This window comes from Talpa europaea, assembly GCF_964194135.1.
Source record: "Talpa europaea genome assembly, chromosome: 4".
In the NCBI taxonomy this organism is placed as follows: domain Eukaryota; kingdom Metazoa; phylum Chordata; class Mammalia; order Eulipotyphla; family Talpidae; genus Talpa; species Talpa europaea.
In genome coordinates, this window is record NC_140070.1 from 44,669,172 (window position 1) to 44,694,844 (window position 25,673).

Here is a 25,673-nt window from a genome sequence, read left to right on the forward strand (position 1 = left end):
TGATGCACTGGATTTATTATTGGACTTTGAATAAATGAAAAAAATTAGTAATTACAAAGGTATGTTAAAGAGGAAGGTGACTAAATTACATATTGACATTAGATTTTAACTTGCTAAGATCCTTCCTTTTCTAACTAAATAAATTATTATTGTGTGTAAACCAAACTATAGGGAGTACTGTTTGTGTGTGTATGTGTAGTCTCATGTCATTGTCACTACTCTAAAAGGTAGCTCTGAAAAATCCATTTTATAGATGAAAACATCAGAACTGAGAGGTTATATAATTCATCCAAGCCACATAGCTAGTATCTGTCAGGGTGGGATTTGTGACTTCAGAGCTATTAGAGTTTAATGCTTCCCTTAAATGTACACATTCATCATTGCCTTTACCCTGTGAACTGTAATTTGCATTTTGCTGTTGCGTTCCAAATTAAGATTATTAATCTTTTAGGCAGGGATCCATCAACCAACATTTCTTAAACTCATTAGATCTTGAAAAGCTTTTATTTAAAGTAACTTCTCATAAGTGGGACTGGCAAATTGAAGATAGCTGGGCAAAGCCATGTGGAAAAGAACTCATCAGCCTTTTGTTTCATTATAGTTAGGTCACGTCTTTTAGGAGATTGGATTTTAAAGTGAGCACATAAGGTGAAAGTGATGTATAGATAAAATTATTCTTATATATCACTTAATGTACTTGTAATTTATAAATGGTTTTAGGGCTAAAACCCTTACTAATTTTCTCTATTCCTTAGGTAGTATTTCTCTGTGCCCTTAGTTTTTAAGTTTTCCTCATATGCTTGGTAACTTGAACAAAGTATTTCCCTTCTGTGTTAAAGACTCACCACAGAGAGTTGAGACAAGACTTCACTTTACCAAGATTCACAAATTATTATTTTACCACAATTGATTTTTTTTTCTGTTAAATATGGGTCAGAAGTGAATCACATATAGATATCATGAAATAATCATCCCTTAATACTTTGATATGCATCTTTTAAGAAAACCATGTACTTATATAACAAGAATACCATTATCACTGTAAAGTGAATTCATATTAGTTCAATGATATAATCTTATACTGTCCATATTTAAATTTTAATTTGTCACCCTATTTGATATCTTGTCAAAGTTCCTCTGTTGCATTTGATCTTACCCCTCTTTATTTATAACATTCTCACGGAATGTTTTTGTTAGAGTACTACTACAATTATTTGTATACCTATTATTGCAGCATATCAGGAGCACATAATGTTCACTCAAAATACTCCAGTGATGACATATATCATTTGATTAAGGTCATGAGCACCACATCTTCCTATTGTGCATCTTTTCTGTTGTGTATTTTGGGTGGAAGCAAGTCAGTAAGTGAGAGAATAAATTGAGATATTGTGACTATCCTCTTTTTCTATACCCTACCCCATAGTTGTAGTGTGCAGTGATAATTTTTGCCCGAGTTTGATCGTACATCAATGATTGTGTAATGGTCATTTTAAAAAATTCTTTGATTCCCGTTTCATTAATTAGTTGATATTCTTTTATTAAGGAGAGTTTTTCCAACTTTATTTTTCCTTTCTCAGTATCTCAACTCTTATGTTCAAGGTTTCTTAAATATGACCAGTGGGAATCAGCCCCTATATTATGACATTTCCCTGTTATTATTTGTTTTCTGGCTCAACCAGACATTTTATTCTTAAACTTCTTTATATTTTCCTGCCATGGAACTACAATTAGAATTTTTTTTTTCAAGGTGTTCTTGTTTCTTGTGATTGGAAATGATATTTAGAAATCAGGAACTTGCTAGATTACTGCTGGAGTAGTGTCGTTGTTTTCAGCCCTGTCTAGTGTCTTGGGTATGTGTGTGTGTATGTATATATAGATAAAAGAACCATAGTATGGCCTGTTCTTAGCTGAAACTGCAGTATTCTTATTTTCTCTCATTCCACAGTTTCATCTCCTCTCTCCAAAATGAAAACATACATCCCAACAATATGAATGTATTTGGTTATTTTTATTCTCTCTCACAGTGCACATAAAATATTTTCAGAATCATAATACTGATGTGGAACTCTGTAAACAAATCTATGAACTGGACGCCCTAATTTCTGAGCAGTTCTTAGTTTAAATCTTAGAAAAGGGGAATGTTTTTAAAATATACTTGAATTAATCCTTTTTTTATGTTTTCTGTTGTGTGCTTTTCTGTTTTCATTTTGGTAGTTTCATTTGTTTCTGTATTCAGTTTTATGGTTTACTTTGTTTTTATTTTACTTTTGAATATATAAAAACCTTGATTAGGTCTATGTGCACATGTATATACATATATTTGCACATACATATTTAAACTTGGAAAAATGTAAAAATAATCACTTTGAGAAATGTTACTCTCATCCCTATCTCATCCACCCCATTCCCACTCACCCCCATTGTTAGTCATTTATTATCATCTTGCTCATCCATCCTGAATATGCAATAGTTTATTTCATTACTTCCTATGTAGTAAGCGTGTATATCAGATGGTCAGAACTGTAAGGACTGCCTTTAGTTTTGCCCAGTGAGTAGAACATTACATCTGCTCTGATATTACATAGCAGTTTTTGAGGCTGAATACCCTCCACAGGAGCCCTTTGAACACCATCAGTTTCCATTGCTCTGAATCATCAGTAATTCAGAACTAGGCATTTTAGGTCTGTGAATTGAGAGGCCCACTGAACTGTTGAGTTTGTATCAGATACTGTTAGGGGAGATAAAGTTTCTCCTCACAACATTGCTTCCTCTTTTTTGTATGGGAACCAATAGGCTACTATGGCCACATGAGCTGCATGCCTGATTATACAATTTCTATTTAACAAGCAAGGGTTGTTGGACCATTTTCACTTCATTACTCATTGAGTTCAAGTTGGCCAACCCCAAAATAAGGTTATCAGACATTTACTTGTTCTTGGTAGCCATGGCAGGCAGGTGGCATGTCCAAAATTAAAAATAAGTGGAAAACAGCAAATGTTCCCATAGATTTCAATCAGCAAAGTTACCACAGAGACTTGTAGTTTGAAGGGGTTATTAAGTTTGTGTAGCCCCAAAGATAATGTGTGTGCCACAATTGACTGGATATTTCTAATCAGTGTGTTGGGTTGGTCTGTACTTAGTGGAAACTGACTTAAGTTATTCCAAATTACCAAGAAGAATGTTCAAATAGCGTATACACTGATGTGAGTATTTAAAGAACTCAATAGGGTGTTGAGACTCCATTTTGGTGATGGAGGCCTAAGAGATAGAAGTTTTTTGTTTGTTTTTTTTTTTTTTTTTTGGAGGGGGAGCTTGCTACAGACATTGAATGTTCTGTGTATACTCATACAGTCCAATTTTATTTGGTATTGTCATGAAATTAATATCAACTTCACTTTTTTGCTTTGCATGTGATTTATCCATTTGCCTCAAAAGCTAGGGTATATTTTAATTTTGTTCATTGAACTCTATATTATATATCAGAGTTGGCTATTCTGGCTCATCTTCTCCAGGCACCCATTGGACCCTATCAATATGTACATTTTAGTATTATTTATAGAAATTTTTACTAGTTTATAGATTAAAATAATGTCAGTTCTGTTTCACTGTTTAATTTTTTTACTCCAGGGACTTCAGTTCTCCATGTTTAATCTTTTTTGCTGATCTTTTATATCATGTTTTTTAAAACTTTCTTTTAACCTGATTATAATTCCTTTTCTTAATACCTGGTGCAGAGAGAGAGATGAGATTTGAAAATGCAAATAGCCTAGTGGATTTTAAGTTAGTTGCTGACATATTAAGATTTGCATATCCCTTTGCAGTTTACTAAAGAATTTTATATGCCTAGTGTATTTAAGCTCACGTCAACCAGGGAGAAAGGAATTGTTACTACTGTCCGATTAAAATGGGAATAAACACAGAATATATGTACATTTCCAAGTTTATACGTTATGAAATGCAAATTCAGTATGCATGCTCAGCTTTTCAGAATGACATCACTATATATATATTCTTTACACTTGGCCAGAAAGGTAATAATAAATATTATTCCAATTCCAAATATTACATTACTTAGAAGTCATGTTGAGAGTAGTTTCATCTTGGGTTTTTTTGTACCAAATTTTATACTTTTAATAGTGTTTTTTTGTTGTGAACATAAATTAATATGCTTGAGGGGTATACTGCAGGATCAGATGAAATTGCTTCATCTCAGAAGTCTATGTTATCAACATTATTTTATTCTAGCTTTTCTCATATTTTTGTGTGCATAAACTGCACTTGGAAAGTCGGTTAAAATATATATTACTGGAATCCAATCTTAAAAAGATTCTAATTTAATATGATATATAATCAGGGATTTTTATTTAAAATAATAATCCTGTTACAGTTTCCAGTTTCACATATAAAGAGCACGGCAGTTGTAATTCCATTTTAGCAACAAGCTAAAAGTTGACAAAATGAAGAATCAGTAACTATGGATGCATAATCAATCCATGATTAGAGAAACAGCAAATACAGTGAGACACAATTTATCAGAGTAGAGACACATGAGTAGAAACTGTACTGGGGATCTGAACTGTAATTGAAGAATTGCTGGAGACTCAGTGTGGACAACTCTGAGAGTTAAACACACCAATAATATCATGAGATTTACCTTCAGAGTTCTACCAGATTACCAGAGTAAATATAAAAGAACAATCCCCTCAGACTTCTATGAGATAGTGTAAAAAAGAATTAGTTTGAAATATTTCAAAGCACTGTGTTATTCTTAACAAGGACTGCCATCAGGGGCAACTGGTTAACTAGAGTCTAACCTGCTAAGATATTTTCAGAGCCTAACTAACTGATCTGGAGAAGAAAAATACCCAACTCCAGCTGACTCTCACCTTAAAAGTGGGAAAAGGGAAATACACAAATTACAGCTTATCTAGTCTACTTGTCCCACCTAAGGAAGAACAGAATATGATAAACACTTGGATAGTCACAGTCCAGAAGCATTGACTCACTAAAAAGCACCTTACCACCACATTATTAGAGACCTATTTGTAGCAGTTCCTTTTACCTCGCTATCAAGAAAAAAATTACAGGGCATACCAAAATGCAAACAATGCATTTTGAAAAGATAGAACAAGCATCAGAACAAGACAAGGCAGGAATGTTCAAATGATCAGACCAGGAATTTAAAACAAGTATGATTAATATGCTAAGGGCTTTAATGGATAAAGTAGATAGTATGCAAGAACAGATGGGCAATGTAAGCAGAGGTGGAAATTCTAAGGAAGAATCAAAAATAAATGCTGGTGATTAAAAAATACTTTAACCAGGAATGATTTTGATGAGTTTATTAGTGTTGGACATAACTGAGGAAAGAATCTCTAATCTAGCAGATAGAGCTGATAAGAGTCCTTAAAAACTGAAAATAAAGTAAATAATGGGAAAAAACAATTGGAATATCCAAAAACCGGGACAGCTTCTAAAATTATAACATATGTGTAATGGAATAGCAGAAGGAGAAGAATGAATGAAACAGAAGGAATACTTGAGATAACTGAGAAGTTCCCTAAATTAATGTCAGTTACCAAGGCACAAATTGAAAGATCATAGGGAACACTAAGGCAGATAAACACCAAAAAAGGTACGCGTTAGCATATCATTTTCAAGCTACACAAAAAAATTAAAGACAATGAAAAAATTCTGAAAGAACTAGGGGGGAAACACATTTCTTACAGAGAAATAAATCTACGAATTATGTTTGATTTCTCAGAACCATGCACACAAGGAGTGAAATGAAATAGTTAAAAGTGTTGAGAAAAAACCCTACCAACCTAAAATTCTGTATCCTATAAAGTTATCTTTTACAAATGAAAGAGTAAATACTTTTTCAATCAAAATTTGAGGGATTTATTGAGGTAGACCTACCTTGCAAGAAATGTCAAAAGACATTCTTTAGAGAGAAGGAAAATGTATAGGTCAGAAACTTGAATCTACACAAAGGAAGGACATTGAAGATGAAATAAATGAAGAGTAAATAAAAACTTTTGGAAAAAATAGAATATATACAGTTTGGGAAGTCAGATATAAAACTTTTGTTTCCAAATGATGTAGAAGATTCAAAAGAATCTGAAAAAAAAAAAACAAACTTGCAACTAATAAGTGATTATAACACGATAATCAGATGCAAGGTTAATATATAAATAGAAGTTGCTTTCCATTATACCAACAATGAATAGTGAAATTTGACATAAAAACATAATATTAATTGCATTATCCCCAAAAGGTAAATAATAAGGTATAAATCTAATAAAATATATAAAACCTGAGGAAAGTTATAAAATCCTGATAAACTAAAATGAGAACTAAATAAATGGGGAACTGTTATGTTCATAGATTGGAAGACTCAGTATTGTTAATATGTCAGTTACTCCAAACTTGATTTATCGATTTAGTACAATCCTAATCAAAATTGCTACAAGTCATTTTGTGGGTATTGACAAACTGCTTTTAAAGTTTAAAAAGAGAGACAAAATACCTAGAGTAGCCAACATAATACTGAAATATAAGAAGTGTTGAAGAACCAATGCTACCTGATATCAGGATTTACCATAAGGCAATATTAATCAAGACACTGTGGTATTGGCAAACGTATATGTGTATAGACCAGTGGAACAGAATAGAGAACCCAGAAATGGATATCCATAATTATAGCTAGTTAATCTTTGACCAAATAATAAGAACAGAATGGAGCAAAGATAGTCTCTTTAAGAAATGGTGCTGGAAGAATTGAACATCTACATGCAAAGACATGATCCTTGAAATAAGTCATTTATATACTGGACTTCATTAAAACTAAACATTTCTGCTCAGCTGAAGACATATCCAGAGAAATAGAAGATACACCACAGACTGGGAAAAAATTTTTACAAAACACATCTGATAAAGGCCTATTATACAAAATATACAAAGAACTCTTTGAACTCATGAAAGAACCCAATTAAAAGTGAGCCAGACTTCAGCAGGCACATTGCCAAAGAAGATATAAAGATGACAAATAGGCATATAACAAAGATATTCCAAATTTTAAGTCATCGGGGGAATGCAAAGTAAAACACCACGGTATATGTATTAGAATGCCAAAATCCAGAAAACTTGAGTACCAAGGTTGAGGAGCACAGTGGACTATGGTGATGGTTCATGGGTGAATTGGTGGTGGGAATTTTAGGGGAAAACACCTCAACGGAGAAACCATTCATTGTACAAAAATGAACACACATACATGCAAATATGTGTATATAAGTTCATATATGTTCATATATACACATATATGTATATATATGTTCATTTTTGTACAGTGTAAAAAAGAATGGAACGGGTGAACTCTTACATTGCTGATAGTAATGCAAAATGGCATAGTCATGTAGTCACTTTGGAAGACAGTGTGGCAGTTTCTTTTACAAATATAAGAATAATCTTTCCATATAGTGTAGAATTGCAATAATTATGCAATTATACCAATCTCATTTAATCTTCATAAGGCCTTATAGTACTGGAACTAGTTTTATCACATTTTCATATATGGGACCTGAAAGATAGATAGAAGTTAATCAGCTTTATCACAGTCCAGTAATTACTAGAGCTAGCAGAATTCAAACCCAGGTAATAAAAGAAAATACTTCATAGTATTTTTCCAGAGAAGTTGAAAACTTAATGTTAACACAAAAGTTATATACGGATGAACTAACAAGCCATGGAAAGACATGGATGAAACATATGCATATGATTATGTGAAATTAGCCAATCTGAGTCAAAGTCTATATAGTGTATGAGTCCCACTATCTGATGTTCTCAAAAAGGCAAAAAACTAGCATAACTGATGATCTTTATTGTTGTCATAGTTTTTGCCTTTTACATAATGTATAAATATTGGCATACATAGTGTAATGCAGATACTGTAATGATATATATATATATGTCATTATATTTCAGTTCAAACCCATAGAGTGTACAAAGTCAGGTGTAACTTCTAAGGTTAACTATAAAATTTGGGTAATATGGTGTGTCAATGTAGGTTCATTCTTGGTTAAAAAAAAAAAATGTGCGGGGCCTCCCCTGGTGGCGCAGTGGTTGAGCATTGGGCTACGAAGCTGCCCGCAGCCTCTGCAGCTCTGGTTCGATCCCCGGCCTCTGGCTAGGGCCCCACATGCCACACAGACCTCTCCTGTCAGGCCCACTGCTCCCCTCAGCATTGTATTTCGGTCCTTCTGCCTGTTCTGCTCCCCGCTCTGGCTCTGATGAATTCTCTCACCTTCCCACGCTTCAGACTGTACCCAGTGCTTGCATAAATAAATAAATAAACAAACAAACAAACAAATAAATAAATAAATCTTTAAAAAAAAAATGTACCATCCTGGTGATAACAAAACCATTGATAATGGGGAAGGTTATGCATGTGTGGGGGCAGGGGTATATGGGAAATCTGCTTCTCCCTCTCAATTTTTCCATATTTCCATTTTTTTCATATTTTCTTAAAACTGATTTTAAACAGGGCCACCCCGGTGGCACAGTGGTTGAGTGCTGGGCTGCGAAGTTGCCTGCAGCCTTTGCAGCACCGGTTCGATACCCGGCCACAGGCGAGGGTCCCACATGGCGCGCAGACCTCTCCTACTACCCACTGCTCCCCTCAGCAGTGTACTTCAGTCCTTCTGCTTGTTCTGCTCCCCTGCTCTGGCTCTGGTGAATTCTCTCACCCTCCTGTGCTTCTGACTGCACCCAGTGCTTGAATAAATAAATCTTAAAAAAAAAAAGTCCAATAGTTTAAAAAAAAAAACTGATTTTAAACATACTATTTTTGAAAATCCCAGTGATTTTTGATGCAAGTGGACTGGGGAAAATATTTTCAAAATTTAGTTTGTATGTATTTTTTCAACATACCCATTGGTTTAGTCGTAACCTTTTTCTTACTATCTGAGTTTGAATTCTCCTGGCTTTAGTGATAAAGTTGATTGACTTCTGTCCTTCAGGTCCCTTATATGAAAAAGTGATAAAAATAGTTCCAGTACTATAAGGCTTTATGGAGATTAAGTGAAATTGATATAATTGCATAAAAGGGATTTTGGTAAACAGTAAACCTGAAAAAATAGTTCTGATGACAGTGATCCTTTCATTTGAGCATAAAACACCTAATCATCTAATTCATAGCAAAGTTTCTGTAACCTGAGTCTGTTTTTTTTTTTTTTATTTTTTATAGTAAAGGACTGTATATATTAGACTTTTACTACACGAAACCAAAGCATAGAATTGTTGAGGAATCCAACAAGATTTGAAAGTATGAGTTCATGCTATTCTAATTTTGATTTGTCAGGGTTTTTTTTTAATTAATTAATTTATATAAGCACTGGGTACAGTCAGAAGCACGGGAGGGTGAGAGAATTCACCAGAGCCAGAGCGGGGAGCAGAGCAGGCAGAAGGACGGAAGTACACTGCTGAGGGGAGCTGCGGGCTGCAGGAGAGGTCTGCGAGCCATGTGGGACCCTTGCCCGGTGGCCGGGGAGCAGCTGGGGATCGAACTGGTGCTGCAGAGGCTGCGGGCAGCTTTGCAACCCAGTGCTCAACTGCTGCGCCACCGGGGAGGCCCTATTTGTCAGATTTTGTGATAAATTCATTTATTCAACAAATATTTGATTATTTTGATTTATTTTTTTTAAGATTTAGCTATTTATACAAGAACTGGGGTACAGACCAGATGCACAGAAGGGTGAGAGGATTCACCAGAGACAGAGAGGGGAGTAGAACTGGCAGACTGACAAAATATACTGCTGAGGGGAGCAGCGGGTGTGGCAGGAGAGGTCTACTGTGCCATATGGGATCCTCACTGGCAGGCCAGGATTGAACCAACACTGCAGAGGCTGTGGACAGCCCCACAGTGCTGTGCTCAACCGCCTGCACCACCAGGGGAGGCCCTATTTTGATAATTCTTAGGCAGGTTATCATAAACAGGATTTACATTGCTTAAAACTTGTTAATTTGTTGTTTTGTATTCATTATTTAACACTATAAATGTTTCCCTAGTGAACTGAGATGTCTTGAGGCAAGGGCTTGTTTTCTTTCCTCTCATTTTTACATTTCCAAACTCTGTAATAATTAATTCTTTATTCATTCAGCTATTTATTTACAGTTACACAAGTATTTATTAACAATGTAACCTTCATATATGTAGAATGAAGATAAATTAGATAAGAAAATTTGTTACATGAACAATGGATAGATCAGTTTGTTACTTTACTACCCTGTATATCAGTTTGCTTGGCATATAACCTTGAAGCACAGAAGTAACACACTGATTTATAAGTATGCATGTTGTCTACAATTTAATATCTTTAGAGTTAACATTTTTGCTTTAAGATTAGGAATTTTAGTTACATATTTTATGTTAGAGTTGTTTTCCAAGGAAAGGCATCTACTTAGTTTTGATAAAGGAAAAAGTTAGATTTGTAGGTGATGTGGATCTCTAATTGGTACAACTTCTTTAATTTACCAAGTAGTGAATTGAGATATCTTTATTTCTTCAGAGGGATTATGTCAATTTAATGTGTCTCACTATACTCAGTAGGATCCTGCTAATATGTAGCACAACCAGACTGAAGTTGCTTGGTTAGAATCTCTGTACAGGTGCATTAACCTGAGCTTTTACGAAGACTTATTTTGGAGTAACTGTGTTTTATATATGACATATATAGATCACCATAAAAATACCCATGTAAAAGGCATAGAATGGTATTTCAATAAGAATTTCTTACCGTACAGGACATTTGATTAACATCTAAAAGATAAACCATTCTTTAAAAATTTCAAGGGTATTAAAATAATTACTTTTTTCCTGGGAAATGTGTACAATTATAGATTAGTTAATAATCCTTTTTAGTTTTACCTAACATTTTTAAATGGCTTATAATATAAAAAATATTCAGATTAAGTGTTTTTTTTTTCCCTTGTTCCCTTAGTAAAATATTAGAAGATTTTATATAAAAGATTTAATAGAATTTTACTTAGCTCTTTTGGATGCTTTAATGCAACTTGACTGCCCTCTTCAGGCTTCATATGAACATATTAGAACACTTTACACTATTCCCTTTATTTTTAAAGTTAGGTCTCTAATATCCCTATGAACTAACAAAATATAATATTATTTTACGTTAAAATGTTGGAAATTTACTTGAGTTAAGTTCTTGAGGCATATGTGGTTTTCACTTCCAATTATAAATGACAGTGAAGTCAGAGATATATTAACAGCAAGAACTAGTAATGTCTTTCTTTTCTCAGCACTCTAAGCTGACATAAACATATGCAAGAATCCATTGAATTTCTTTGTCATTAGTTTGGATTCTTTTATCCTTTGTTATGCTCTTGATTGTAGAAAGATACAGAGGGAATAAGGGCTAATGGAGATAAGTTTAGAGAAGAGGTTTTATGCTATTAGCATATTCCTTCTGGTCTTGTGTACTATGAAAATAGATCTGCAACAGTGAAATATGAATTTCTCAGGCTCACTGAATTAATTTTAAAGATAAAACAGATCTATTCACTGATCCTGTTGCTATTGAATTACACTGACATTTACCCTGTCGGTATTATATTTGTGTTGAAAAAATGTAATTTTCTTGGTTTCCTTGGAATTCTCTCTTCCACCTAAATATATTACTAAAGAGAAGAAACTTGACTAGACTATTTGGTGGCTGCTTTCTGCTGTAGATTCTAAGAAACTGTATGTAAGAGATATGCCATATCTTCATTTATAGATTGTTTTATTAGCCTTATGTTTTCCTAACTACACCATTATAGCAACATTCTTAGATGTTTCCAAACATTTTTTTCCTCCTCCACTATATTATACAGATAGTGCCAAATACAGCCTTCTTAATTAGTATTTTGCATAATCTACTTCTTTGAAAAACATTGCTAGGTATAGACTACAGTCAAGGTCCTGTGTATCTTTCACTTCCAGTCTGTTTAGTTATTTTCTAGCATACAGCTTATATCCTGTTATTTGAAAACATAATACGCCTTTCAGACTGGGTAGTTCTTGTTTATTCTACTTCTGTTACCTTACTGTATTCTCCTGACTTCTTGCTTTTTTTTTTTTTCCAGACATACCTCTATTCTTTTCTAAATATTTTTTACATTCACTCTTTGTCTGAATTCTTCAGTCCACTCAGATTTCATCCTTCTGTATATGCTATATAGTACTACAATCTGCATTCTTTTATTATTTTTTTATTTATGTGCTTACATGTGACCATTACTTTATATGTATCCAACTGCCTCTTAAAGGTGGATACTGAGAGGTAAATGTATTTATGTTTGCTCAGATTAAGATACTAAGTAAATATCATTGATGCTTGTTATGGTATAGAGGTTTAAAATGCTTTCATTTTTTCTTTGCAAGACCACCCATGGAAGTAAAGCAAATTGATCTTAATTAAAAGAGACATTAATTTGTGACATAAATCTAAGTAGACTTCTAGTCAGATGCTCTAGAATTCAGAATCATTAATGTAGTAATAAATAAGTTTTCGGTTGTATATTTACTGGTCATGATAGCATATTATTCATAATTAGCATCATCGAACCTTTGTTAAATGCCTACTTTTTGTTAGGTCTTTGCCATAGAACATCAATTGTACAAGCACAGCTATGCTAAACAGGACAAAAGTAAATGAAATTAATAGCACTGCACAATATTTGAGAATTTCCATTTTCGACAGTTGCTTCAACAAATGTAATTATAGAGAGATCAGAAGATAGGCATGTTTGGAACATGGGATTTCATAAAGTAAAGACCCTTTGAGTATGGTATGTTCAGACAGAAATAGATTATAGTTAGAAGTGTCCAGAATATGGATGATGATGTCTACTATTCTGCCCGTTGTCTTCATTATTTGGGCAGTGGGAAACTTTTTAAGACTTTGAAACAGAATGAAACCTACAGCTGATTATTAGGAAATTAAACTGAAACAGTGGAATATGGAGTTTGAAGGTAAAGTGAATTCATCGTCATTGACTCCTCTGTACTGTTTATCACATTCCCTTGTTTTATTTTCTTCAGGGTATTTAAGGGAATTTGTGCTTACTTTTATGAGGCCTCTCTTAACTCAAATGTAAGCTCCTTGTTATTATTATTCATGCCTGCATTACCTGACATATTGTCATTAGTATCTGTTTGTAAAGTGAATTAATATTGCATGAATATATACTTAGAGTCTAGTAAGTCTGGGCTAGGTTATAACAAAAGAGAAAGAAATTCAACATTATCTTTGTCATTTTATAGGATAATATACACAGATGTTGAATAGTAAAGTGTGATTTTCTTTCTGCATATTTTTCAGAAGGAAGCCTTTTCATTTATTAGGATATCCCAAGAATGACCAATTTCTGATATGCTATTTACCTAAATTTTATTTTCAAACATGAAATGTTCTTTTGTGTAATAAATAAATACTATTATATTAATTATAATGCCATTTTTTCAATGATTTTTTTTTAAGGTAACTGGCCTCTTAAACTTTATTAGTTGCAGAAGTGTTCATGCATACTTGTCAGTGCCAATTCTCTGTGGGGAATCATACATTTTTTTTTTCTTTGACAACTAATGAATAATAACCAGTAGTACAGATTTTCACTATCCAAAAGTAGAACATTGCCTTTTTGGTATAATTTGGTAAGTTATTTTTTAGGTCTGGTAATGTTATTACCACTAATTTATATGGAAATGCTTTGATTTATCGTAGACTTCAAAAATAAACTACCATCATACCAAATAGTGATGTTCTACTTTCAGATAACAGGGTAACCTGTTTTACAATATTCCATATGACAAAAATCAAACCAGATTTTAAAACACATATTTGTTTTAACTTTGTTTTTATGTTGGGATTGGAAGAGATGCAGTGAGATGCTATTTTAAATAAATGAGGAAGGGCATATGCTATATTTTGTGTGTATTCCTTTGTTAAAAAGGGAGGCATGTTCTCAATACCATATCATCATTTTGTTAGATTCTTAAATTCTTTCCCTTTTTAGGTCATTGTTCTTGCTATTCCTGCTTCCTGAAATATTATTTTTAGTTATTCTCATCCTTGAATATGTTCCGTTTTTCTCATCCTTGTATTTGGGCTTTAGAATCACTGCTTCTGAGAAACCTTTTATAACTAGACAATCTAAATAGATTGTCCACTATTTTCTCTAATGCCATTCTATTTTTAGTAGCTTTTATTTATTTTTTTATTTGATTGTTTATTGTATCTCCCTATTAAAAGTTCTACTCCACTTGAGCAGAGACCTTAGAGATTAGCTCACTTCTAGCTAGTAGTTGATAGTTTTTTAGTTATAGTGAATGAATTTTTTTAGCCACTAGTGTTTTAAAAATTTGTCACCATTTTCGTTGACATATACTGTCTTATTTTCTGTCTACTGAGTATAATGCAGTCTTAGACTAATCATTACAATGAACTGGTTTTTTATATGGTGCTATAATAAACTGATTGATCTACTGTAATGAGACCCCTAAGATCTTGTTAAATGATTTCAGTCTTGTTAACTCTATTCATATGTAGCCCTCTTAAAAATATTTTTCAATCATAGCGATATAGCGTGTTTCTTATTAAAGACAGGAGAGGGTCTAAAATGAACAATTATAATCCCTTGCCCTTCCACTCATTGTTTTTGCAGACTTTTAGGCCATAGGCAACCTCTTTTACTGCTTTGTGTTTTTTTCTTTTGGTGTCTTTTTTACCCCTATGTCTCAGTGTTATTCTTTTAACAACATTTCATACAGTAGACGTGATCTTTACATATATTGCTGTGACAGGTGAGGATTTAACTTATCTCACCTCTTATTGCTTGCTTTTTTGTAAATTACTTAACAGTATATAGTATTCTACTTATTTTCTATTAACTATTAGTGGTATTTCTTGATTCACTAATTTATAACTTGAAGACTAGCAAGCATGCTTCAGTCACTTGTTCCATTTTATCTACCATATCTTATTAACTGTACTTCTTCCTTGTCATGTTGTCATAATTGATAGCATTTACATTCTCTCCTTTGATCTTAATTGCATTGGTGTCTGTCTATAGGTTCATTGAGAAAGATGAAAGATAATAAGCTAAACAGTATTTATGCTATTATTTTATAAGTAGCAGTGAATACAAAGTAGTTGGTTATGAAATGGTTCCTTTTCTACTCATTATTTTTGACTCCAGCCCCATTCGTAAGAAAATGTTCATAATAATTAACCTTATCACCAATTAATCAAACTTATGGTACATTTTTAATTTGCTTCCTATGTAGACCTTGTATTAATTTTGTTGTTTTTCCTGCTATGGGGCCAAATATGTCTTACTGTTGTCTGAATTTCTTCCAACTCTTTTCTATTCTAATGGTTGCTTAGAATCCCTTGTCTTCATATTCAAGTCCATTTAATTCCTGTTCTAATGTGTACTTTATAACGTCATAGTTGGGTCACAGCTTTTTTTACTCAGCATCTTCCCTCCCTACCTTACTTTATATATCTAATTGTCCTTTTCCTTTCTTCCTGTGCTTCCACCATACTTTGAGGTTTTCTCATTTTTCTCTCCATATTTTTATCACCTTATCAAAAGGTAATTTTTTATTCCTACATCGCTGAGAATATGTTTATTTCAAACCTAAGTGATTATTTGGCTGGATACAGAATTCTACATGGAAAAAAACAAACCTTCAGCATTCTAATGGAATTGTTCTATCCAGTGTTTTCAATGACTAGTTCAACCCCATTTGTCTGCCCATGTTACATATTTTTTTCTCTGAAAGTTTTTATTTTTTTTTAGGGATTTATTTATTTATTTATACAAGCACTGGGTACAGTCAGAAGCATGGGAGGGTGAGAGAATTCACCAGAGCCAGAGCAGGAAGCAGAACAGGCAGACTGACGAAGTACACTGAGGGGAGCAGAGGGCACAGCAGGAGAGGTCTGTCGCGCCATGTGGGACCCTCGCCTGGAGCCAGGCATCGAACCACTGCTGCAGAGGCTGCGGGCAGCTTCGCAGCCCAGCGCTCAACCGCTGCGCCACTTAGAAGGCCCTTTTCTCTGAAAGTTTTAGGATATTTTATCTATAGTATTCTGAAAGTTAGTTTTTTCTTATTCCTCTATTCAGAATCTAGGAAATAAACTTGGAAACAATTTCCTTCATCTCTTTTTCTGGACCACCTTCTGTTTGAAAGTTGGCTTGGACTATATTTCTAGGTACCTTTCATTCTCTTCTCAATACATTCGACCTGTGTCTTTTTTCTGTGAATTTTACTTTACCCTTCTAATGTTTAAGGAAGCATTTTAAATTTTAAGTGCTCTCTTTTATTTCTCTTTAATATGATGGTATATTTAACTTGTGTTGGGAGAAGTGGTTGGTCATTGGCCTGAGCATCCCTGTGTGTTTCTACTGGGTGTGTCTAGAATGCAAAGACCTGACTGCTTTTTATCTGGTCAGTTTCTCATGCTTGTGTGTGTGGTGACACATTTAAGTAGTGAGAGCATGTTTCCCACTGAATAAAGCACGCAATTGTTATCATTTACATTTTATTAAGAAGGACCTCAAACTCAGTGTTCCTGTGCACAAAGAACCTTTTGTGTCAATCAGACTTGGAGGCATGGAGAACTGATGCAAACAAATATGAGGTAACAACTTCCATTGTTTCTGACCCAGGAATGCCAGGTCTTCTAGCAGCATCCATGAAACAGTTAAAGACTAGCTTGTATATAAGCTAAAACTCTCAGAACATACTCTGAACATTTCTGCTACTTTTAATCTAGTATTTTTTCCTAGTATTTTTGCACTACAGCTTCATCTTAGGCTGTAGCTTCCTCCATCAAAACATTTCAACTAGCTGCTTTCTGGTATTTCTTCAAATCTCTTATGTGCTGATGACTGTACTCCAAGTATTTTTGTTATTGTGAGATTATACCTAAAATATGAATAGTCAACTAAATAAACATTCTTTTTTAATGAGTTAGCAATCACTGTTGCTTCTTGTTATCATGACTGTTCTTGTTTCCTTCCATCAATGCCATTTCTGTTTCTACTACATCTGTATAGCTAAATAACTATTATCTTCTAAGACAACCAAACGTACAATAGAAATGAAATCAGGGCCTTCCCAGTGGCGCAGTGGTTGAGCGCTGGGCTGCGAAGCTGCGCGCGGCCTCTGCAGTGCCGGTTCGATCCCTGGCTTCTCCCCGGCCACCGGAGGAGGGTCCCATATGGCGCGCAGACCTCTCCTGCCGCCCGCTGCTCCCCTCAGCAGTGTACTTCGGTCCTTCTGCCTGCTCTGCTCCCCACTCTGGCTCTGGTGAATTTTCTCACCCTCCCGTGCTTCTGACTGTACCCAGTGCTTGTATAAATAAATGAATAAAAATAATCTTTAAAAAAAAAAAGAAATGAAATCAATATGGTAGTAAGTATGGTTTTAGAAGAAGACTTGGTTTGTGCACTTGGTTTATTTAGCTAATCAGAATTTTTTGCTTTCTTTTAGGTTTGAATGCAAATACAAATTTAGATGTATGAAAATGTAGAATTATATTAATAATTTTAAAATCTATTTTTCACTGATTATCTGAATTACAAATACTAGAATTACCATATGCTTAAATATCACCACAGGATTTAAATTACATGTCTAGGATATGGCACAAAATGATTTCTCTCATAGAATAAGAGTCGTCAAACTTTGTATTTAAAGGGCTAGCCTAGGCTTTTGGACCATATATTTTGTTACAGCTACTCGGCTCTGCCCTTAAAAAGCTCAATGGCAACTGTCAACAGTATGTAAACAAATGGGGCTGTAATGCAGTGAAATCTTTATTATGAACAATAAAACTTGATTTATACATGTCATGAATTTTTTTTAACAAACATTTAAAAATACAAAATATTTTCTTAGCTTGCGGTCAGACAGAAATTGGCCAACCCTTGGCCTCGAATTATCTGTTTTATTAACACCTTTGTTAATGCTTGAATCCTGATGTGTTTTTACTCTCTCCCATTACCCTTACCAGGCAGGCTAATGAAGAATATCAAATACTGGCTAACTCTTGGCGCTATTCATCTGCTTTCTGTAACAAACTCTTCTTTAGTATGGTGGACTATGATGAAGGGACAGATGTTTTTCAACAGGTAAGAGTGATAGTTTATTTTGCTAATAGTTGGTTAAAATTGATACATTTTTGTTTGCAAAAATACAATGCACTAAATGTTAATAATACTCTGAGTACTTAGTTAAAACAATTTATACTAGTTATCTTTATCATTGCAGTTTTGACCATTAGTGAGTGGAGTTAACACATTTAAAATTTTTGCATTCTAGGAAATGTTTTTATCATACAGTTGCAGTTTGTATGCATTATCATTTGATATTTTGCACACATTTATGAATTTGTTTCATTCAGCCTGTACTTCTTACATTGTTGCAAATATAATTTTATATGTACATATTTAAAGATGTTCCCTTTGTGAACTGAATTGTTTCCCTCCAAAATTGATACCCTGAAGCCATAAGCCCCCAATGTGACTATACTATATCTGGAGATAAGGCCTCTGGAGGTAATTTAGGTTAAATGGGGTCATAAAGATGAGGCCCTAATATAATATGGCTAGTGTTTTTATAGCTAGAGACACTAGGACTATATGTGCACAGAGAAAAGACATGTAAAAATGCTGTGAGAAGATAACTATCTACAAACCAAAAAGGAACACTGTACTAGAAACTAACTCTACTTGTATCTCTAAACTATCCAGTTCTGTTACAGCAACTGCTGCATTAATTTACAAAGTTTTTTCTATAGAACCAGGTATTGAATTGTGGTGTAAAGATGTTACTTATGTTCTAAGCATTTGATGTGCATTTTTTTGAGGTAATATTAGTTTATAACATTGTATGTGATTACGAGGTATAGGCTCTTACACTTCAGCTGGATGTTATTACACTACACCCATCACTTCATTGCCCATTGTGCCTCTCCCAACTTTGGTCTCTGCCCTTTCCTGCTGTAGCCTCAATTCTATAGTCAGATTTCTAGGGCTTGTTATTTGTTTGCTTTTCTCTAACCCTTTGTTTCTCTATATTCCATATATGAATGAAACCCTTCAGTATTTGTTTCTGCTTGATGTATATTCTTTCATTTAGTTTTATAACAATCCAATGAGATTCTTATCTCACTTTCACAGATGGGGAAATTATGGTATAGTCATTTGTCCAAGAATACAACCTTAGTGTAATTTAGAACCAGAATTTGAATTCTGATTCCCAGAATTCTAGCAGTTAATAAACTTTTTATAATTGCTTGATCAGTGCCTTTCAGTTGCAAGACATTATCATACCTGGCATTGATTAATTTGAGTATCTTGATCTTTATTTTTCTCTCATGTGAAACTCTTTGGCAGGTCATGAAAAAACATTTAATTCTGTAAAGAATCCAGAGAGCTAATTGTAAATGGGCCATTAGTGAATATTTTTGCTTATTTGCTTCCATATTGATTATTCATTCATCTTTGCCAGTTTCTAGGTGAATAAGATGAATTCTCTTTTGCCTTCAGCACCCTTTACCCTTGGTTTTTCCCATTATTATTCCTCACATATTTCTTCCCCCATAAATTTTCATTGCACTTTTGGGATGTTACAGCAATTATTGAGTCCCTACTCTGTGGGAATGAGGAATTGATGAGAAAAACATAAAATTTTGCCCCATAAAGTGATAAGCTAATAATAGTAATATAATAAAAAACAAATTTATAATTTCAAATAATTTTATAAAGGAAAATTACACTTCTGTCAGTACCAAATGCTATTACTTATAACCTATAGCTCTCTATAGAATCTTAGAAGAATTGACTTTAGAGATCATCAGGTGGAAATGCTATTGATTCTATCTTGAATTTTCTCTTCCATATTAAGAAATATTCATCTAGGCCATTTTGACTGCTTAGAGCAGAGGCTTCAAACCCAAGCATCTACCTGGCCGGCCCTATAAAGTAAACAAAGAAAACATGTTAGATTGATTTCATTGTGGTAATGTCTATATTTACTATCTTAAACACAGTTCTATACTTGCATAAGTAAACATGCTTTGTGTCCTATTTTTATTGAAACAAAGTCTTTAAAAGCATTTTATATGGAAATACTTGTAGTAATGAGAAAAGAGAAATATATAAAAGAAATAAGTCAGCAATACCACGAATCTGACCCTTGATCTTATTGCTAAGGGGACAGTATAATGTGGGTGGGATTATAGCAAACTGGAGAGGATTGACTTCAGTGAAAGAGATACAGCTTGACTGTCTCTGAAGAAATGACACATGGCAAGTAGGCAGCTCTGTTTGCTAGAAGAGACCCAAGCAGGAATTTAACATGAAATATATCTTAAAATATTAGCAGCAAATTTAAAGCAAAACTGTGAGGGACAAACTAATATCTTTGTGCTAAGTGTGGAGATAGGCTGTCATTGTTAGATATAATCAGTAAATTCCTTTATGTACTTTAAGCAAAACTTAAGGGGTTAACCGTTTTTTATGTCTAGATATGAGAGTTGAAGTCAAAATTGTTTTTAATTGAAAACTTTCCTGTTGATTTCTATTCAGCAGAATTCTGTGTATAGAACTGCTTTTTCCTTTTTTTCTAGAACCTAGCCCCTGGCTTAGCAATATAAGTTTTCATTTTAAAATGCAAAAATGCATAGAAATTATAGCAGTTAATTATTTTTACAGGAATTATAATCTCAAATCATCAGTATATAGTCTTCTTGAAAGCTACTAGAAGATTTTCATTGTTTTTATTTTTTCTCACTACTATTGAACCTTATTTGAAGAAGTCTTTATAACCTGATATTTTAAAGCACTGTCAGCAATAGTAGGGTGTTTTGACCATAATGTTAACATGTTTGGAAACCTATAATTCCTGGCTTATTGGGAAAGTAACTTCAATTATATGTAATTCCCCACAGAATCTAAGTGCCTCACTACGGGCTGATGGGTTAATGAATATGGTGTGTTAGCAGGAGCTCTGGACTAGGGATCATATCTGTGTTTACACAACATTGTATAGTCTTGGGGAATGTATACATTTTATTTAAGAGGAAAGCTTTGTACTTTGTCATTTTTGTCAACTCAAATTACAGAATGATACACCTTAGAATGAATTTCCTAACTGTTCCAGTGCAGGGAGTGATGTGAAGGGGACTTCCTTCCTTGTAACCTTATATTTATTATGTTGGGTGTAGTTTTCACTTGTGCCTCTATTAGGAAAACACACATGTAATGAAACATAAGTAACTGTAAGCTCAATGATTATAATTTATGTATCATTTAATTTGTTTTTTCCCCATTGAAAATGCTAACTGTATTGTAAATCAGGAGTAAAAATCTCTTTGCCTTTTACTTTTTTTTTTTTTTTAATAACTTCTGGGCACTGAGAATTTTAATCTCTAAATTTACAACTTGCTTCTTAATGCAGATTAGTCAAATATTTTTAGATATTGTTAGTAAACACCACACCAGTTAGTGTTGTACTTAGTACTTTTTTCAAATGGCAGTTACCTGTAGATAATGGTAAAGACATAACCATAAAACACATGCGTTAATGGAGAAGTAGAAAAAGACTACTGTGAATTTCTATAGTCTGATAAATTCAAGGTGTTTAGAGGAAAAATACTGGCTTCTGTTGATGTCACCATCATTAATCTTTTTTAATTTTTCTTAAAGAATTAAATCTACTTACAACATCTCTGAAATTATTTCTATAACATAAATGTTATCAAATGCCAGTACTTTTTGCTTTAATAACTGCTTAAGAAGTAGAAGGTCATGTACTGCCTGTAATTTGCTTTTTCAGTCCCTTCATTCTTAAGTTACATAATTCTACAAAGAAAAAGAATGAAATGGGTGAGAGAAAATAGAGGATACTGCTAGGAATACGAATGATGTATATTTGGCAAAGTTCTCTGAATATTTGCATTTAACACAAGTTTTTTATTCAGTTGAATAAAAATAGTAACAAATCTCTGGGAAGCCATTTGAATTTTCATAATAAATGCTGTCTTTCCAAAATTCATGCAGAAAAAAAATGTTAAATTAATGATAAAGATTGCTAGTATTAAATTTAGTATTTTATCTCATGTTTTATAGCTGAACATGAACTCTGCTCCTACATTCATGCATTTTCCTCCAAAAGGCAGACCCAAGAGGGCTGATACTTTTGACCTTCAAAGAATTGGATTTGCAGCTGAACAACTAGCAAAGTGGATTGCTGACAGAACGGATGTTCATGTATGTTTTTATTCCCCACAGTTGTAATAACAGGCTAATTAGCTTCGTTTGTAATAAGGCCACTTTTTTTTTTTGTTTAATTTCTCTATGGAACATTCTCCTTGCTTGGAGAAAACTGTGGTAGCTGTTAAGTTTATTTTGATGGAATGAGGGAATATCAATTGTGCATAGATTTTTTTTTTTTGGACTTCCATATTTATTTAGAGAACTTCATTCTGGATAGATATGGAAGCTCTATGTTTAGTGGGAGATTTCTGGACCTACTAAACATAGAGCTTCCATATGTGCATAGATATTTAAGAACCATTAAAAATGGTTTAGGCAGAATTAGGCACAAAGTAGTTCTTTCGGACAAATAAAAGCAGAACAATATCACTTTTCATTATTGACATGGGCAAATACATACAACTATTCTTGGAACTCTAGAATTATTCTATATAGTATGTGTCATGTCTATTTTATATAACTTGATTTAATTCTTTTTAAATAACATTCATTTTAATGGAAAAATTGGAAGCAAATCTTATGTCTAGAAAAGTTAATTAAATGTGCTATAGTATAAATGAGTTTTCAAGAATATAGAATCTCAAAAAAAATTATAATGTATGTTAGAAAAATACTTATAGGGCCTCCTTGGTGATACAAGGGATTACAAAATAGTACTATGAAGCTATCCCAAGCCAGGGAGGTGACTCCATGGCGCAGCAGACCTCTGCTGTCTTGCCAACTGCTCCCCTCAGCAGTGTATTTCAGTAGATCTGCCTGTTCTGTTCCCCTCTCTGTCCCTGTTGAATCCTCTCACCCCCGACATCTCTGGCCTTTACTTCAGCTCTTGGATAAATAAATAATTATGTCTTTAAAAAGAAAAATATAGTATCATCAATATGAGTATAGCTATGTCAACAATCTATGGGTGTGTGACTATGTCTACTTTGTCACCCAATCTTGGAATTTTCTACAGTGAACCATTAAAACCAGGTATTACCTAAAAATACATTAACAATAGAAGTATTTATTTTTAACATAGGTGTAAACAAAATTATCTTAAGATGAATATCTCTCATAGTATGATGTTTTACTGATATTTTGGTGTTTAAAAAAATGAGTTCGGAAATTTCTGTAAAGATTTATTTATTATTTATACAAGCACTGGGTACAGTCAGAAGCGCAGAAGGGTGAGAGAATTCACCAGAGCAGGGAGCAGAGCAGGCAGAAGGACCGAAGTACACTGCTGAGGGGAGCAGCGGGCGGCAGGAGAGGTCTGCGTGCCATGTGGGACCCTCCTCCGGTGGCCAGGGAGCAGCCGGGGATTGAACCGGCGCTGCAGAGGCTGCGGGCAGCTTCGCAACCCGGTGCTCAACTGCTGCGCCACCGGGGAGGCCCCCAACTCATTTTTTTAAAAAATGTTTTGGGAACTATTTGCCTCTACAGTGTTATCATTTAGTTGATAAAGGGTAGTAAGGATAATTTTGAATACTACTAAGAAATATTGAATTTTAGTCAGAAATGATTCTGTTTCTTTAAAAGTTTCACAAATGCAAACAAGTGAAACAGTACCAGTATATATCCTTTATTAAGATTACCTACTCTTAACTTTGCTTTGATAAATTTCATTCTCGCCTCAGAATGTACTCACACATACAATTTTATTCTGAGCCATTTGAGGGTGAATTCCTTATGTATTTCTAAGAAATACATAAAGATAGTATAAATCTGTAAAGTTGATAACTATACTGACAGTACTTTTATTTGAGCTATCCATATTCCTGTTTTGTCATTTTACCTAAGAATATCCTTTAATAAGTAACATTTTCCCATTTTCAGTATAAGATTCAGTCTAGAGTTAGGTATTACATTTGGTTATGTCTTTTTGTCCTTTGAAGTCATTGACATTTTGAACAATATAATCTTTTCCCACTTCTTAATTACAGTGATCCTCATTTGATTTGCCTGATGTTTGTTCATGATTGGCTTGTGCTTATGTATTCTAAACCACAACACTGCAAAGGGGTTGTTTGAATCACATTTATACATACATGATGTCCTTTCTCTCATTGTTTTTTTTTTTTTTTAATTAGTTATGTGGAGAAACATTTCAAAGATCATGCAAATAACCCATACCTGCACAAAATTTTCCTCTAGATTTAACATTTATTGTTGATTTGGCACTATATAAATATTATACCCCCTCACTTCTAGATAATCTCATGTCTCCTTGGTTAACCAAAGCAGCTCTGATTTGAATATAGTGATGTTTCACTGTATTTGCCTTTTTTTCAGTCATAAAAATTCTAAAAGGAATGTTAGCTCTGGGCATAAAAAAACCTTTCTGAATTATTTGTGTTGAAAATTGGAAGTATTAGGATATGGTCAAGAAAAGAAATTAAGAGAAGTTGTTTTTTTAACTTTAAAAATGTTCATTGCTTCTTGCAGATCCGTGTCTTCAGACCACCCAACTACTCTGGTACCATTGCTTTGGCCCTGTTAGTGTCACTTGTTGGTGGCTTGCTTTACTTAAGAAGGAACAATTTGGAGTTCATCTATAACAAAACTGGTTGGGCCATGGTGTCTCTGGTATGTAATCACATTGTACTTTCTTCCACTTTTGTATAATATAAAATTTATACTGACAAAGTCAAACAGATTATTACAATAGTGGGAATCATGTCTAAATGAGAGAAGTTAACTTTCTGTGGTGTATGTGATACAATTTAAGTTCACTTTCACAGTCTAACCTGTGTTGTCTTTTACTTTTCACTGTTAAATGTAGTTTCCCTGTGCATTTGACATGTTATACATATTAATATATGTTAAATGGAAATAGAGTAAGAATTGGTATCTTGCAGTCTCTTAAAAATGGAAGCAATTTAGAATCCTTTTATCTGTTGTCAGATGTGTTATCCATTGCATCACTGGCCCACACCTGCAAGTTGAGAGAGGTACTCATAGACCAACTGCTCCTTGCATCCCAACTGTGTGCCTGATACTTGTTAGGTACTAGAGATTTAAAGATAAGGCAGAGACCCTGCCAGCAAGCAATTTACTGTGGGAATGCAAACTAACCAAAAGACAATTACAGTGTAATGTTACACATGCTGTGATGGATGTAAGCACAGAGTATTATAGGAAGGACACCTAACCTAGAGTAAGGTAGTCGTGATAGGTTTCCCATAGTGTGTGACATGAACTGAATTTTAAGAGTAAATGGAAAATCCAGAGTTGTTAAGGACAGGTAATCGATATATGTAATGACTAGGTATATAGTTTTATTCCAGGACAATGGGAAGCCATTTAAATATTCAGGAGAGAAATATGATCAAATTTAG

General features: G+C 33.7%; 1 protein-coding gene across 1 annotated transcript in view; it reads left to right on the forward strand.

Moving 5' to 3' along the window:
* TUSC3 (tumor suppressor candidate 3) overlaps window positions 1-25,673 on the forward strand; it is a gene marked incomplete at both ends in the record, with an annotated part of 150,900 nt that overhangs the window by 59,259 nt on the left and 65,968 nt on the right. Inside the window, 3 exons of the mRNA XM_084232025.1 lie at window positions 18,087-18,204; window positions 22,207-22,347; window positions 24,781-24,921. Of these exons, the coding sequence (XP_084088151.1) occupies window positions 18,087-18,204; window positions 22,207-22,347; window positions 24,781-24,921 (400 nt within the window). The remainder of the gene's footprint in view (window positions 1-18,086; window positions 18,205-22,206; window positions 22,348-24,780; window positions 24,922-25,673) is intronic.